The sequence below is a fragment of the Ambystoma mexicanum genome, chromosome 7p (assembly GCF_040938575.1).
Source record: "Ambystoma mexicanum isolate Mex_15411 chromosome 7p, UKY_AmexF1_1, whole genome shotgun sequence".
Classification (NCBI taxonomy): Eukaryota; Metazoa; Chordata; class Amphibia; order Caudata; family Ambystomatidae; genus Ambystoma; species Ambystoma mexicanum.
The window spans coordinates 906,539,191-906,556,422 of NC_090939.1; the positions used below are offsets into that span (position 1 = coordinate 906,539,191).

General features: G+C 44.2%; 1 protein-coding gene across 1 annotated transcript in view; it reads left to right on the top strand.

Annotated features, from left to right (window-relative positions):
- PROS1 (protein S) overlaps positions 1–17,232 on the top strand; it is an 858,149-nt gene that overhangs the window by 506,007 nt on the left and 334,910 nt on the right. Inside the window, exon 10 of the mRNA XM_069637200.1 lies at positions 6,960–7,149. Within this exon, the coding sequence (XP_069493301.1) occupies positions 6,960–7,149 (190 nt within the window). The remainder of the gene's footprint in view (positions 1–6,959; positions 7,150–17,232) is intronic.

The following is a 17,232-nucleotide window of genomic DNA, read 5'->3' on the forward strand; positions in this document are numbered from 1 at the left end:
GGACCACACAACATCCAGAAGATACCAGTTCCAGACTGACTCCAGCTACATACTCCAGAACCTAGAACGTATACTTTAGAACCTAAATCAGAGGCCTAAAACCACAAGCTGAGTTCTCTGCAGCAGGCCTCAAATCATTGCAAGCTACTCACAGCCGGGCGAGCTGCTTGAATCCCTTGCCAAGAACTTTTGCCAGGACCAGTGCAGAGATCCAGGAGCCGTGCAGAGACCGCTGTATCCGGACAGACCAGACCAGAGATCCAGAGTGACCCAGACCGCTGTGAGCAGAACCAGAGAGCTGACCAGATCACTGTGAAGTGCCGAGACCAGAACCGGAGTCCAGTACAAAACCTGACCAGATCCGTGGCGAGGCCTATTTCAAATTTATATTGTGAGTACCTAGCAGAACTGTGCAGAACCAATCTCTTAGTTAAAATAATCTAATCCAAACTATGTCAACCTAAGTAGAACAGCCTCCTAGAAATCGTGTCATCTGTCATATGTAAAGCTGCACAACTGTCACCTGTCAATTCTGAAGCTGCAAGCTGTCACCTGTCATTTTCAGTTTACTTTAAATCCGAAAAACTACCTTTATTTAATCGTCCGTATCTCTGGAACCGTTTGGGATAGGAACGACATTTCCAACGAACCTAGAACCGACTTGCTACACCTTACACTTTTGCCGTAATCACGATTCACGCACTCGCGAATTTTACCGCGATTTGGTTAAAAATCCAGCCACGTGTAACCATCAGCAGTAATTTCTTTCCTTGCTAAAAATTTGTTTGCCTCTTAATCACCATCTCTGAATCATTGCTAAAGTGAACCTGAACTCATCCCAAGTATCTCTCACTCACCCTGAACCTCCTAAAGGGAATTAAAAGCATTTTCAGCATATTTCTCACTTCATTGCCACCACATTCAAAGCACTTGGGCCTGTGTTTTAAAACTCATACCGGTTTTCTCTAAACTTGCTGAATTTCATATTGTATTTGATTGCATTCCTGAGAACTGTGTGCTCCTCTTTCCATCTACTTCCATGTCTTACATTGCATAGGGGAGGGGGGTGAATTGCCAGAGAAAAAGTGATCATATTATCTTTTGCTAAAATCATCTAAAGTATTTCTGTACTGCATTTTATTCCTCATTGCTTTTCCCTTGAAATCATAAAAGTATTCTTGCTACTTGATCCATCCTATACTAACTCCTCATTGATTATAAAGAAGTGTGCTAGTGTCAGATTACCCATTGTTGATTAACATTATATTTATAAGGGTGATATCGATTATTAATTTATTATAAAAGCGTGCTATCTCTATTTTGTCTTATTTCTCAAATAAACCTTTTAAACTTGCAAAACAGAACTACTTCTTGGCTCAGTGGGGTCAGGGGGATTCTAAGAGAGGGGTGTTATATTGGGGTAGTCATCCAGAACTCATGAACTGGACATAAAGATATATCAATAAGGGTTTCCATTCAGTATCCCAGACTAGGCATTGACTTAGCTGTAGTGTTGAATTGAATCTTCTTACAAGTGTTCTCAGTGGCAGAACAGGGGTCACTAGGGTCCGCAATGTCAGGATAGGTTTTTAAGTAGCAAAAGTCAGCGTTCCTAAGGAAGACTGTTCAAACAGGTGAGTATTTTACTTTAGAGTTAATTGAGGGTTCAGGGGCTTCACAGAAGACACCCTAGGAGTATTCCAGCAGTGGGCCTGAGTGAACTAACTGGACGAGAGAACTCCCAATCACAGAAAACAGCCCAAAACTACACAGGAATCACAAGATACTTAAGGTAACTAAATGCCCAAGCCAGCACAGTACCTCAGCACAGAGGATTTTGCAGCAGGATGACTTCAACATCTACAGCCAAAAACCCAGTCGGTGGATTCCTTGTCGTGGTGACTGAAAACAGGACCTTGTGAGGGGCCTTGCAGCAGGGATCAATTGGGGGGAGGGGTGGGGGTGAACTCTAGGCACGGTTTTCCTTGTGGCTGGTTGCGGCTCTGTGGATTTGGCGCCTTTTTCAGGAGCAGAGAAGACGACAGGGGACTTTTCAGACTTGATTCATATCTCTGGGGATCCAGCAGGATGCCCACAAAGTTTCAGCGTGATTCGGAATTCAGAAGACTGTGCACTGCACAATGGCTTGAGGTCCCAGGGTATTGGGGAATTGCAGCCCCGCAGGGTCGCAGCATGGGATGGCTCAAAATGAAGGTCTTCTTGAGTCTAGTGGGTCTCACCAGTTTCTGGGTTGGTGTCGTCGTTTTCGGAGTCCCCAGGTCGATTGGAATGAAGGGCTACAGCAGGCTCGGGTTACAGAGCAGGTTCTCCGGTCACTGCAATTCGTCTCAGCCGCTTCTCCATCATCCTCTTTGGGTTTGGTTCTAGTGGTCGACTTGTCTTCAGCTTCCAGGTTCAGAGTATTTAGCAGGAACTGCAGCACAACTTCTGCATTCTCTCACTGCATTTTACAACAAGGGGACGTCTGGTTGTCGATTCAGGACAGCCTGCCCCCCATTGGCATTTGTCCCCATTCAGACAAAGAGGAAGACAAAGGGCTGTGTAGTTTTGGACTCCTCCCTTGCTTCCTGCCTTTACAGACAGACTGGAGCTTGGGCGGGTAGTCCAGGGGACTCCCACCTAAGCTAAAAATCACACAAAGGAATTTCCCACCCTAGATGTCAGGGGAAGGACAAAGAGCACACAAATGGCAGAAAAACAGGACAGGGGCCATTTTGGTAAAATTAGCACCCTTGGGTGCCTTTACTGCAGCTGTGAGCACAGCCCGCGGTAAAGGTGCAACAAATTAGTAAAAGGTATCACTGCCAACAGCCATTAAAGGTAAGCTTGTCCCTGTAACAGAATTGTTACAGTTTTAGTGTGAAAGGGGATACGTTAATAATAATAATTTGGCATTTATATATCACTACGAACCCTGAGGTATCTGAGCGCTGCTTATTATTACCCACGGAGTGTGGTGCTCCTTTATCGACCTCAGAAGGATGAAAGGCTGAGTTTGGCCGGGATTCAAACCTGCATTAGCAGGCTCTGCACGGATGTCAAAGCAAGCGGTCTACTCGCTGTGCCACTTGACATTGTATCTCCACAGCACTCCACATAAGGTAGGGTGTGCTGTTTTCACTTAATGCATTGTAAAAGGGATCCAACGATCCTTTCTACCCGTGGGAACTCTAGTTCGCTCGAGGTTAGCCAGAGAAAGTTTAAAAGGGGAGCCCAAAGGGCAACCCAGCAACAATAGGCAGTATGTGCCAAAAGATGTCAGAGGATCAAATTAAAAAGGCACTATGGAGAGTTTGAAAAATGACACCCATAAAAAGAGTAAAATATTCTGTGTGATTGTGGAAAAAGGTTCCCACTCTCTGAGGTATAAGGAAAAATAATACACCATCAAAGCAAAAAATTCTGGGATTGACACATGTCAGGAAGATTTCTCATTTCTATGAAAATCTTGCATAGCACCCTGCAATGTAGGTTATTTTATACAATGTCAGGCCATTGTGCAATATGATCCAAGGTCACAGTGCTGTGCAGTATTGGATTGTATCACAACTTAATGGCCCTTATTCTACCTTTGCCGATATCCTGCCAGGATACCGGCAAATGTAGTTACTGTTTCTGGCACCCAGTCCTGCAGCATTGTTGCCGGATTACAGGTGCCAGAGTGATGGTGTAAATCCCCATTCATGGAGTGCCATAAGACTCCATGAGGGGATTTGCCGTGATTACCGGCACCAGTAGTGCCGGTAATGATGGCTTTTTGTTCCATTAGGGCACTTGGCTTACCCCCAGTATTTAACTGGAGGTAACCCAGGTGCCCCACCGGCTAAGGTTCTATGTCATTTCTTCGACACTCGTTTTGAAGAAGGGTGTTTTTACGAAGAGTTTTTGCCAAAAAAATACATCGCCTTTTTTTTCAATTATTTTTTGGGGGGTTCCACCCCATCCCCTAACCATTTTTTGTTATTCCCAACCCTTTATATGCCTATTCCCACCCCCCCATCCCCCAAAAAAAGAAACATTTTTCGACAAACTCTCTAAGTAAAACATTCATCGTAAAAACGGGTGTCTATGAAAGGACGTCATACCCTGTCTAAACCCGTAGTTGGCCGGTGCGGTAAAGTGCCGGTATCCATGAATCCCCAGCACTTTTTTACTGCACTGGCCGACTTAGAATGAGGCCCAATATATGGTCAGAGTGTTGTATGAAAAATGTGTGTCAGATTATACCATCATACAGAATATGGTCCAGGTACCATACACTTACAGATCAGAGCGCCAAATATATTTTCAACTGGCCAGATGCCAGTTCAAAATGCTTCATAAGGTGGGGTGGGGGTCCTGTTGTCATCCAATACGATCTAATAGTGCCATGCAGCCAGTGGAGTAACATTGCTTAAAACGTTGGGCGATGGGGCGAGTTATGACATCTAAATGAAAGGGGCCCCTGCCAAATGAGTGCGATAAAATGGTGTCCCACAAAAGATGGTAGGGGGCAAACATAATGTAACTCTCAAATGCTTCCCAGGGGAGTTGTAGAGGGGAAGTGGATTAGGTTTACTGTGGTTGGATAGGTTTGGGAGCTCGGGAACATTTAACTGTCCCTTTGATTTCATTTTACTTGTAACGTCAAAAACAAATAAAGTCTGGGGGGAGTTAAGCCAAGTCTGTATTAATTGTTCTTCTGAGCCACACGGTCTCGTAGTTCGCCGTTATGCACTGCTTGGCGAGTGGCTCCCTGTTTATTGCAATAACGGGTTATCTTGCTGGTGCTTCCATTCTCACAAGTCTTGCTGTCATCTGAGTCCTAAAGTTCTAAATATTAGTTTTCTGTCCACAAGTTATAGAGCGCCACAGCTGGACATAGAGAACCTCTTCTCTGCTTCTGTCTCTTCATCTCCTTGCTACACAGGCCGTCTTCTGACTCCCACACACCTCCTTCATGTTGTGCCCTTCTTACAGTTCGGCATGTTCAGGCCTAGTCTTTTGATTGTTAGAGTGGATCGGCTGTGTGTGCAGTGCGTGCTTGCATTGTGGTTGGGTATGGCCTCCGCCAACTACAACACCTACAGCTGAAAGACATAGTCTGGCAGAGCAGGCATGCCAGCCCTGTGCAAGGTTACAGGACCTCTGTCCACCATTTTTAATTCACTCAACTTGCACTACATGTTCCTGCATCTGTCGGTCAGTCATCTCCTTTATGGTCCGTATTAGTGAACCTACAGTGCACACATTTGTGGGCCCTGCAAGCGTGTGTTCGCGGTCCACTTCTTCCCGCTCGCTGGGATAGAGTGCTTAGAGTTTTCTAGCATTTTGTTTTCTCTAGTTTTGCTCTGGGGCTCTTGGGTGTAGGTGGGGTTGGGCCCACAGGCGACTCGTAGCCCCTTTTTTATTTTTTGTAATTTCCCCAAGGCACCTGGGGTTCCTAGAGAGCCATGTTTATCCCGAGTAGACTGCAAGGGTTCTGCACACAAGGCTGGGGATAGAGTGGGGCACTTAGATGATTCTCAGTATACAATTTTCTAGACATGGAACAGCCCTCAAGCCCCAGACTCAACCTATTCTCTGCCTCCAATATGTTACTTCGTCACACTACTGTTTATATATATATATATATATATATATATATATATATATAGTTGGTGGCAGAGCAATGCTTGGAATAAAATGCAAGTAATACAGTTAGATTGCTCAAACTAATTTCTTCCACAGTTAACGAGTTTCAGTGGCTCAAACGGAAGCTTCCATTGAAGCGGACCACTGAAGTGCTGCTCAATAAAGTAAAGCACTTGCAGGAAACCTTTGGCGTGGGGCAGGTTCCTGATCTGAGGAATGGGGGAAAAACCTGTCACTCATAGAGTATAGAAGAGGGGGGTATTACACAGCCTCTTTAGATCTATTTTGGAATGCCCAGTCATAGGTTGACTCTGAGGATTTCAGGTGAAGGGATGGTGGACAACAACATTTCAGCATGGTTAGCTGTGCTCAATAGTTTGCAAGGACTTGAACAGACAGCAGCATCAGAAGCGTGGCTAACTGAATTGCTGTCATCTTTACCTCATATGAGTGACTAGTATTGACTATTGCCTATGTATTGATACTGCTAAAATCTTTAATGTACGATTTTCATTGAAGGATTGCAAATGGAATTGTGGAGAGACCTTTGAAGAATACAACAGTACAATAGTATTGATTCTCACAACTTACACCGGCACTACCTTAGTTTGTGCAGTGTCTCCAAAAACAGATGGAACATGCTTGGGAACTAAAAGATGCTAAAGCTATTTATTGTAGGTCGCACCAGCATCATTAGTAGTCTGAACAAAGGAATATTGCCGCATTCTAATCGCTAATAGGCCAGGGCAAGATTACCGCCTTTAATGGGAGACATTGGTCATTATGAACTGGTATTGCCTCAGGAAAGGGGTATTTTACTGTTACCCCCCAGAACTAAATGTTGAGGGTGCTAACAGCAAGTCAAAATGTGAAAGCACAGACTGCACACAACCAATGAATAGGGATTTTTGAAAAAATTGGCAGACATGGAATGGAAGCCAGGGATCCGAGCAGAGTCCCTCTACCATTTTTATGGCTTGCACTTGGAGATGCTGTTGTGAGGCAGGAGGCAGGGCAAAGCAGGAGTGGCTTTAACTGAGTCATCAACGGAGAAAATCAGGTCAGGTGTTGGAGAGTGGTGGATGGGAGCTGAGAAGGTGTGGGGGGTGCAGGATAATGGCAACACATTGAATCTGGGGAAGTAGATCACAACCAGCCGGAGTGATCCCAGGCTTGGATCGGGAAATATAGCTGGAGTTCTGGTGCTCTAGATTGGCTTGCACCAGAAACCTGGGTCCTAATATATAGAACATTAGTTGGTCATGGGTTCACCAGCTATAGCTTATATTTGTTAATAAGAGTTTGCTTTTTTTCTCATTTGTTAGATTTTCAGCAGAGTTTGATTTCCGGACCTATGATTCGGAAGGTGTGATATTATATGCAGAATCACCTGACAACGCCTCTTGGTTCTTGCTGGCAATACGTGATGGAAAGATTGAAATACAGTTCAAGAATGAACTTGGAATAAAAGTCACAAGTGGTGGCAAAGCAATTAACGACGGGCAGTGGCATATAGTAAGTATATTTTGTAAACCCAACTACTGTAAATGTATCCTCTGGGAAGTATGTAATGGTCATTTTGGTATACTTTTTTTTTTGACAAGGTGTTGGTGTTCATGGCACAGATATGGCAGACAGTAGTAATGACGACGATGTACTTAAGTGATCACATTGGAATGTAGCAGTGTATGCAAGCACTACCTCTATGTTGCTGTTGTTACCTTAGTGAATTCCTTTGCAACCCCTCTGATTTGATAAATTACTGATCTTTTAAAAAGTAAGAATGCCTTCAATTTATTAGCATCTTGAGTGCCCTCTTTTAATTTGTTATTAACATGCTTAAACCTTGTATACAATGGCCCGTAATCTGGGTCAAAGATCATGGGATGCCATTTTCTGTAATCCCTACTGCTTGTCAAGAGACCCCAATGTTAAGTGAAGTCAAAAGAGGAAATTGACGAGGCCTTCCAATAAGTGTCTACTCAGCCTCTCTGTTCCTCCTGGTATATTGGTCCTGAATCTTCTCACTAATTTCATAAACAACATATGTTGTTTTTTTTAATGTTATTCGCAAATACGAATATACAACATTTATTTAAGACAATAAAGATTTTCCATAATAACTTACTAGAAAGTCTTAATTCTATTAAAGACTCAGGGGCGAGCATTATGCTTCTCTTTCTTTTATTCGACAACAAAGTAAAAGCTCAGCAGCAAGATATTTGTGCACCAAAAGTGAATGTGTCATGATTAATGTGCAGAAAACAGGTGCACCAAATATATATAAGCATAGCAATATAACAGTAATATAACAGTAACATCATAACCTAAAAGGTAAGAGTCTCTGAAGAAACTACATTTCCCAGGGAGCTTGGCTCCAGTTCATTTAGAGGCCATCAACACGTGACCTAGTCCACCAATAGTAGTTCAGATCCCCTGCATAAACAGTCCTAAACATGATGACACTTCCTCTTTCTGGGGTGCGAACTTGGCTGTCCATAGTAGAAGATAACTGTAGCCAACTTGAAGAAGAACTTGTGTCGGGCCGTGATCAGGCGGACTTGTCTGTAGGCTCTGTCAAAGAAAAGGAACAATTAGTCTCTTGTATATGACAACCCTAGATCCCTTGTCAGGGTGGGAGAAAATCGTGGAGTTATTCCGATAGGGTACATGTAAATTTCAGAACATTAATCTTTTCATTACATATTTAATTAACATCAGGTAACATGCTGTTATTTTCTCGCCGGGTGGGATAATGCTCGCCTCCGAGTCTTTTATAGAATTAAGACTTTCTAGTTAGTAAGTTATTATGGAAAATCTTTATTATATGTCAAGACCGGAGGCTCCCATTATGCTTGTTTAAAGCTTACTTACCACAATAGATGCCGGCTGATCTACCGGTTTTAGGTAGAATTGTTTGAATACTGATTCACTTGCCCAGTCCGCCATCCTCATGATAACTTCTAGGTGAACTCCTGCCTGGAAGGCTTTGGAGGCCATGGCTCCTCTAACGGAGTGGGCTCCGAAGTGCTTGGTGTCTATCCCTGCTTGGGCTAGCGTCCACCGGACCCAGCGTGCTAAGGTCGGTGCTGATACCGCTTTATGCGGCTTACACAGAGCGATCAGTAGCTGCCCGTTAGGGGAGGTTCTGAGTGGAGCCGTCTTTTCTTCGTAGACTTTTAAGCATTTAACCAAGCAGAGCTTAGGTTGATCTCTAAAGGCGGGCTAGGAAATCACCCTGGAATTGCACTTTGTTCTTCTATGAATATGGAATACAATGCCATCAGGAGAAAAGGCTCTGCCTGCTAGATCTAGAGCTCTGATGTCCGAGACTCTCCTGCAGGATACCAAGCAGAGTAGAGTAGCGAGTTTGTCAGATAGAGCTGTACGTGATAGTTCTTCGTTACTAGGCCATGACAGAAAAAGGTTCAGTACTTTAATAACGTCCCAAAGCTTGTCATAGCGAGCTGGAGGTGGGACGGTAAGCCTTACACCCTTGAGCAACCTGCAGACGAGGTGGTGTTCTCCCTCTGGCACTCCTTGTATAAGGTCATGACCTGCGGAAATTGCTGAACAGTAGGCGTTCACAGACCTGTAGGCGAGCCCTTTTTCCGCTAGGGATTCTAGAAAATTCAAAATCTCTTCTACAGGTGCTGAAATTGGATGTAATCCTTTCTCACGACACCAGGAGCTCCAGATGCTCCAAGGTTTGGAATATCTCTTCCGGGTACTAGGAGCCCAGCTCTCTTCGATAAGGTTGATCGCTGTGTGAGACATGCCTGGGACTCTCCATCTTCACCTGAAATCCACCAGGCCGCTAATGTCAGACATCTGCTGAGGAGGAGAGGATGACGCTGACCTGATGGATCTAATAGGAGATCCGGAAACTGGGGTAGTAGGATTGGAGAATCTGAAGAAAGTTCCAGAAGAACTGGATACCAGGTCTGAGATGTCCAGACCGGCGCTATAAGGATCAGATTCGCATGCTCCTGATGGGCCTTCGCCAGGGTCCTCGCTATCATAGTGAAAGGAGGAAAGGCATACAGTATTCCCTGGGACCATGACTGTAGGAATGCATCTGTTGCAGCTGCTGCTGGGTCCGGCCTCCAGCTGTAGAAAGTTGGTAGTTGGGAGTTGTCTGGAAGCAAAGAAGTCTATGGACATTGGACCCCAGATCTCCTGAAGGTGGAGGAAAACCTCTGTTGATTCTCCAATCGCTGTAATCCGTCGAGTGGCGGGAGTACCAGTCCGCTACTGCATTTGAGAGGCCGGGAAGGTACTCTGCTGTAACTGAAATCTGGTGATCCAGACAGAAATGCCAGAAGTCCTTGGCTAATTCTGCTAGGGGTCTCGACTTGGTGCCGCCCAGATGGTTGATGTATCTTACCGCTGAGATGTGGTCCATCTTTAGTAAAATAAAGCAACTCGCTTTGTCTTTGGCAAAAGAGCACACTGCAAAGGAACCTGCAAGAAGCTCTAGACAATTGATATGAAGGTCCAGCTCCTGAGGGGACCACCAAGTCCCTCCCGTGGCTATGGAACCGCATCTCGCTCCCCAACCGGAGCGACTGGCATCCGACTCGATAATAATATCTGGAGCGGAGCCGAAGATAGCTCTGCCATTCCAGGCTTCCATGTGAGTGAGCCACCAGTTGAGCTCTGTCCTCGCTTGAGGAGACAGTGTCAGGAGTTGAGAATAAGAAAGGCTTCTCCTTAAGTGTTGGCCTTTTAGTCTTTGCAGCTCTCGATAGTGAAGAGGGTCGGGAAATATTGCTTGAATGGAAGATGAAAGTAGCCCTATCACTCTTGCTAGTTCTCGAAGAGAGTAAATGATGGGAGTCGAAGCTGATGCTGATGGGAGTCGAAGCTGCGAATTCTGTGTATTCACTATGAATCCCAGAAATTCCATATTTTTGGATGGAAGTAGAACTGACTTCTCCCAGTTTATAAGAAAACCGAGGCTGTGTAGCAAGTTTATTGCCAGTTCGGTTTGTTTCTGAACTAACTCCTGTGAGTGGGCCATGAAAATGTTGTCTAGATAAATTATGAGACGAGCACCTTGCTCTCTTAATTGAGCTAGTACAGGTCTTAAGAGTTTGGTGAAGACCCAAGGCGCCGAAGAGAGTCCGAAGGGGAGAATTCCCAATCTCGATTTCTCCCGGAGAATCTGAGGTAACTGATGTGTACTTGATGAATCGGCACTGCGAGTTAAGCGTCTTTTAAGTCTAGGCGTATAAGTCAGTCGTTCGGTCTCAGAAGATCTCTGAGCATGTGTATACCTTCCATTTTGAAATGGCGGTAAAGGATGAATTTGTTGAGCGTTCTGAGGTTTATGACTGGGCGCACTTTTTCCTTCCTGCGTACCAGAAATATGGGACTGAAGAAGCCTCCCTCACTTGTGCAGGGGCGAATCGCTTGCTTCTGATGGAGACTGAGTATTTCGCTGTCTAAGGCGGTTTGATCTGATAGAGACATTACTATGGGAGTGGGACGACATGTCTGAATGGGCTGCATGAAAAACTCTAGGTGTAGACCCCGAGCTGTGTCCCTTACCCAGGCATCTCCCGATAAGGTATCCCAAGCATTTGCAAACATCCTTAACCTCCCTCCTATAGGTGTTAGTGGTGCTGGCGCACTTATCAATACACTGACCTGTGGGTTGTTGCTGGACTGGGTATCTAGCCGCTCTCCTCCAGGGACGCCCTCTTCCACGACCTCTCAAGGGGAAGAAAGTGTTGGGGCGTTCTTGCGAGGAATTATGCTGACCTCTGGATTGTTGAGGTCTCTTGTCGAAGAAGTAACGGCCGGAAGAGCGACCTCTTGGAAGAAAACCTTGGTTACAAATACTCTTTTTATTGAAGCCTGTGCTTTGTCCAACGCCGTGAATGTCCCGACGAATTTTGTCATCTCCTTCATAAAGGGATATCCGAAAAGCTGGCCTTGCGCAGTTGGGCCGGATTCTGTGTCTGCCAGTTTGGTTAGTTTGGCATCTACTTTGTATAGGATGCCTTTCCGTCGCTCTGTTGAGATGGCGCAACTGGCGTTGCCCAAGAGGCAAATAGCCCTCTGGACCCAACCAGACAGTATCACTGGGTCGATGGGGTCCGATGAGGTGATGGCTGCATTCGCAAGATCGGAGATTTTTGCTAGTGGACCTGCTATGTCCAGTACTTTATCCTGGCAGGCCTTCCAAGCACGATCAATACCCTTCCTGGGGTTTTTAACGTTTTTACCCAGAAAGGTAATCATTTTAGAATCAAGCTCTGGAGTCAGAGCTACTTTATCCGCAATGTCTGGTCGTGGACATTCAGCACGTAGTCTGGCCCGAACTTCTTTATTGAGTGGCTTGCGCAGCCTAAGGTGGATGTAACTCGATGTCTTGGAAGATGGTTCCCAGTCGGTGGACCTGGGGTGTATTAAGTCTTCTGGGGTAAATGTACCTTCAGTAGAAGTTTTGGTCCCGGTTGTGTCTTTAGGGATGGGGTCTGCCGCAATCCCTGACTCCGAGGGTTTTGAATTCTCAAAATGAAATTCCTCTTCCGAAGAGGAGTGGGAAAGATCAGCGTCGTAGATGTTCTTATTATGATCTTCTTCTTCCGAGCCCTGTCCATATCCCTCCAGGCTTGAGGCTCTATTTCCCCTGATTTCCTCCTCGGGGTAAGAGGGTTGATGGGAAGGGGTTACCTTCCTATTCATGAAGGCTTGTTTCAGCCTTGATAAGGCGTCCGTTACGGCAGCTGTGGCTGGCTGGCTTGGGGGGGGGTCGTAGAGCTTTTACTCTTGCGAGCCAGTGTACATCCCCCTTTGGTAAGGTGCTTCCTTTTCTGTGTTCTCTTCCTCCCAGGAGGGGAAGTCCCTCTGAAATGCTCCTCCATAGTGTCTAGGTGATTTTGTATGGGAATGGCATATCCGTTACAGCTTTCTTAACGCTGCTCTCCACAGAAGATCCAAGAACCTTCTGTAAACTATTAGCCATTGCCACTTCATCTATGTAACAGTGATCTCCCTCAGCCTCAGACTAAGCCTGATCTGATTGAGGCGAGTACTGTTCTGCCAGTATAAAATAAATGCACGTTACTCACTTTTTTTTTGTTCTTTTCTGGGCTTCTGAACGCCTTCTCTCACTGCCCAGTAATCTTATTTCAGTTCAGCTTTGTAATTGTTCTTAATATGCTGAATAGGAGATTTCTTTGATATATCAGCGGTGAAAAAAACCTGCGAGAAGAAACACTCGTTCTTGTCTGAGGAAAGATTCCGGCGCTCGAGCTGCAAGAACCGTTATATGTTAACGGGCATGCGCACTTGAGCACCGGAATGTAGAGGAAAGGACCAGGAGGGCAGGAGCTCCCCTGGCGGCCTGCAGGCGGTGCAGCGTGCTCCGGCTAGGCCACGCCGGACTCCCAGTCCTTCAGGAGCGCAACGAAGCTGCGGGGAAGCCGGCGCGAGTTCGTTGAGGGATCCGCTCGACGAGCGGATTAAATAACGGCTGATCAGCTGTGACCGTGTGAAGCGGAGCTTCACATTAAGCAGTCTCCGAGGCCAGAGGACTGGCGTCGGAGCTCAACATAAAAGTATGAATTTTATATATATATATATATATATATATATATATATATATATATTTTTATAAATATTGAAAGTAAAATTCGTATAAGTCTATAACCATGCAGTAAACATATATTATGACATTTTGCAACGTTATCTTTTAAATTATAAAATCATGACGTAAGCAGTGCTAAACATGAAGTACTTATCTCTTGCTGTGAGCAGCAAAGAAAGAGGAAGTGTCATCATGTTTAGGACTGTTTATGCAGGGGATCTGAACTACTATTGCTGGACTAGGTCACGTGCTGATGGCCTCTAAATGAACTGGCGCTAAGCTCCCTGGGAAATGTAATTTCTTCAGAGACTCTTACTTTTTAGGTTATGATGTTACTGTTATATTGCTATGCTTATTATATATATATTTGGTGCACCTGTTTTCTGCACATTACTCATGACACATTCACTTTTGGTGCACAAATATCTTGCTGCTGAGCTTTTTATTTATTGTCAAATAAAAGAAAGGGAAGCATAATGGGAGCCTCCGGTCTTGACATAGAATTCATGGTCTATATATCCTGCATATTTCCATTCTAAAAAATGCCCAAGACGTGGTTTCTTTGTCGCTGCTAATGCCTATAATTACAGCCCATACTATTTACTATTGTGCATCAGTAGCAGACATATTGGTATATAACATTAGACCATGGTCATACCCTAGTTCAATGATGTTCCAATCCTCAACCAAACCAGTTTCATTCCTACCATTGCATTATTGGGACTACTTCATGAGGTAGGACGAAGTCAACGTATAAAACCCACTACAAAACACCTAATCTATTCAGATTTCTATCACATCATTGCAATTATTTAATGCACCAAAATAACCAGAATTCTTCACTCCGACAGTAAATTGCACATGTAGGAGATTTATTAATCTCCATTTTGTTCATTGAATTATATTCATGTAACATCTGTGTGCTTTTCATGTCTTTGATTGTGTTCCTAATCATCCCCAATTGTTTAGCTTGAAAATAGGCGTTCTCTTTTATCCATGTCCACTCTATTCTTTACAAAAGGACATACGGAATAAAGTTCCAATGTGTATGTTTGTCCACGGTCTAGGCCCAATACCGAACTGTTTTAACTGTTATCCAGATTACTTCTTTTTGACAACACTTTTCCGGCAGCTTTTGCTCTAAGGTTTACACTTCCTCTATCATTAGATTTTCTGGCATGACACTAGATTTCGTGTTCCGTTTACCCAATTTGTTTGTATGCCCCAAGTGGAGTGATGATCCTGAGCAAGTATGAATATATATTTTTTTCTTTTCGGGAATCTAATTTGCTTACAGTTTTTCTCTTCAACCATGTTTTGTGATTCATAGACCATTTTAAAATGAACTACTTATTATTTAATCATGATGCTAATGCTCAGTATTCCATTTTGAATCTTACTTTTTATTCAACGGATGTGTCTGTTGGCTTCTTTCTTCATTTCAAGCCTTCCACTCAACTCTGCGTAGTTACTCAATTTTGGCAGACTTCCCCTAGCATTTTCGGCTACTGCATCTTTGAAAGTTTCTTGTACTTAATGTGACCTAATGCCTTCAAGCACCATGTGTTTTTAACAGTGTACTAATCACCCTATTGGAATTACATGCAATACGTTTTTATTGCACACCTGTTCTACTTATAATGGCTATCTGCTAAAGACCTCGTACATGGATTTCTCTCTTCGGAATTATAAATGTCTTATTATTAACCCCCCCCCCTGTCTGTCAACCAAAACTCAGTTCTTTCAGCCCCAACGTCCTTGTTTAATTACAGATGTAATCAAAATATAGTCCTTTTCACAATTCATGGCAATTCCTGTTTTCCCTTAATTTTGTATTTCTAGAGAACTTGGAGGAGCATTAACGCCTTTAGTGGTCAACATGTCTGAAACACCATATTCAACCTTGAGAAACATTTATATAGGTTGCTTATCTTTTTGTGTTAATCCATTCCATTGTCTCCTTAAGCCCTGTCTTTTAACTCTTTGTCAGAAAAATGTATCTCTTTTCCATTTTTTCCAGTATTCTGTTTCAATGTGATCTGGAGGCGTTATATTAATGATACTCCGAGTCTCAGGGACTATTCAAAGATTTCTATTGGAAAATGTTTTGGGTCCCAGGACCGTCCCTTGCTCTCGTTTAAAATGCACCAATCCTCCCAAACCCAGGGTCCCTACTTGCCTTCTTAGAATGTACTGCAGGGTTTACCGTACTGCCTAAGTTTTTACTAGCACTAGAGGTGTAGAGCTCCCAAACTTGCAAACCCTGATGAAAAGCCCAACAGTGGGATCTATGGCCACTATAATCCCAAGCACAGAAAGCAAGAGTGTGGATGTTTGGAGGAAGGTGGTTGGTGAGCAGTGACTGAGCAAGACAGTGAGATCCAGAGAGGAACAGTGACTCAGGAGAGTATACTGTCAAGGCGGGACAGCAGAAGGAAATAGAAGAGTAGAGGTGCAGATGCAATTGGGAGAAGGTGGATTAATAAGGACGAGGTGGTGCAGAATGTAAGTGAGGTGGGAAGAACACCAGAGGAGGTGGATTGCTAGGAGGATCTGGACAAAGGAAGATCGGATAAGGTGAGGCAATAGTGAAGAGAACTTCAGAGTAGGAGGTGAAGGACCAATCCTGCTGAGTAATAGCTAAAGGGAGATTGCGTTGGAAATAAAGGGGGCCAGGAGACATCCTATTCAGTAAAGTGAGCCAGAAACTTCCAGATGACCTGATTGCTCCTAAGCAGGTGGTACAGGGCAGGAGGAAACAGATGTTGGAGGCAGAGAGACGTAGGTTCTACTATAAAAGAACCAGAGCAGGCAGGGAAAGAGGAAGATAATGAGGTAGTGGACCAGCCTAGTGAGAAGCTGGACCCTCCTCCATTCCCTGCCTGATACCAGGTGTTCTCCGATCTCAGTAACTGACCCACAGATAATAACAGAGTACCTTAAGGAGGTGCCAAGACTTGAGGTGTGGCGATTGTTACCAGCTGGGAACTTTGATGCAATGGCTTTAGGAACTCCTCAGAAACCCCCAAAGCACATCTGTCGGAGAGTGAAGGTGTGGGAACCCCTCAGAGACCTTCAACAGACATTTATCTGGGAGGAAGGGAGCATGTAGCTCGCAACACCTAGAACACCGAGATGGGGGCAGTAAAACCTCAGGTCCAGAAATAAGAAAACAGTTTTCCCACAGGAGAAAACCTGGGGACCGTGAAAAAAAACAGTTGATACGAACAAAAGACTGGGCTTGCAGACCAGAACCCCAAGAGAGAGGCGAGTCGCAGACTTTAAGAGACCTGAACGTTTGAGTTTTTGTTTTTTAACATTTTCTATGCCCTCCTCCTGTAAGTTATCCCGAAATAAATTGTCAGTTCGTTGTATCATTTTGCTTTGGCATATTTCTTGATCCATGTCACCCTGTGACAGAAAATGGAATGTGATGATAAATATTGACCGCAATAGACACATAATCTCAACAATTTCCATGCCTTCTCTTGACACCATTGACTGGTCTTTTACAGCACAGCTGCTCCTCTGTCCTTGATAACCATTTTCATGACTTTCATCGAAACAATTATACCTTACTGTAAACTCTTACCTTATTCTTAGCGTCAGTGTTGTACTATTTCTTCTATCCCATTCAGGTGAGGAGAATAGCTTGGAAGGGTGTGTGCCACAAGGGGAATTTGTAAGTGTGCATCAGAGAACTTTTGCAATTTTTCCTCCAACCAAGTCTGTTCTCAATCAGGACACACTGTGACCACCCCCCTAGTTCCCACTAGGTGTGTATACAAATTAATTCACCACAAATATTGCTTTGCATTACATTCAGTAGTGTTATGCCCCATCAAAATGCAGCATTCTGTGCAGATTGCAAAACATCTTTTGCAAAATAATATTGTTAGGGAGGAATGTAGCCTAGCTCCTTCTTTTTGAACTAGGTTATCAGCAGTCTAATCAAACCGCCGGCACTTGATCAGCATCGTGATTTCGGGCAATCACTT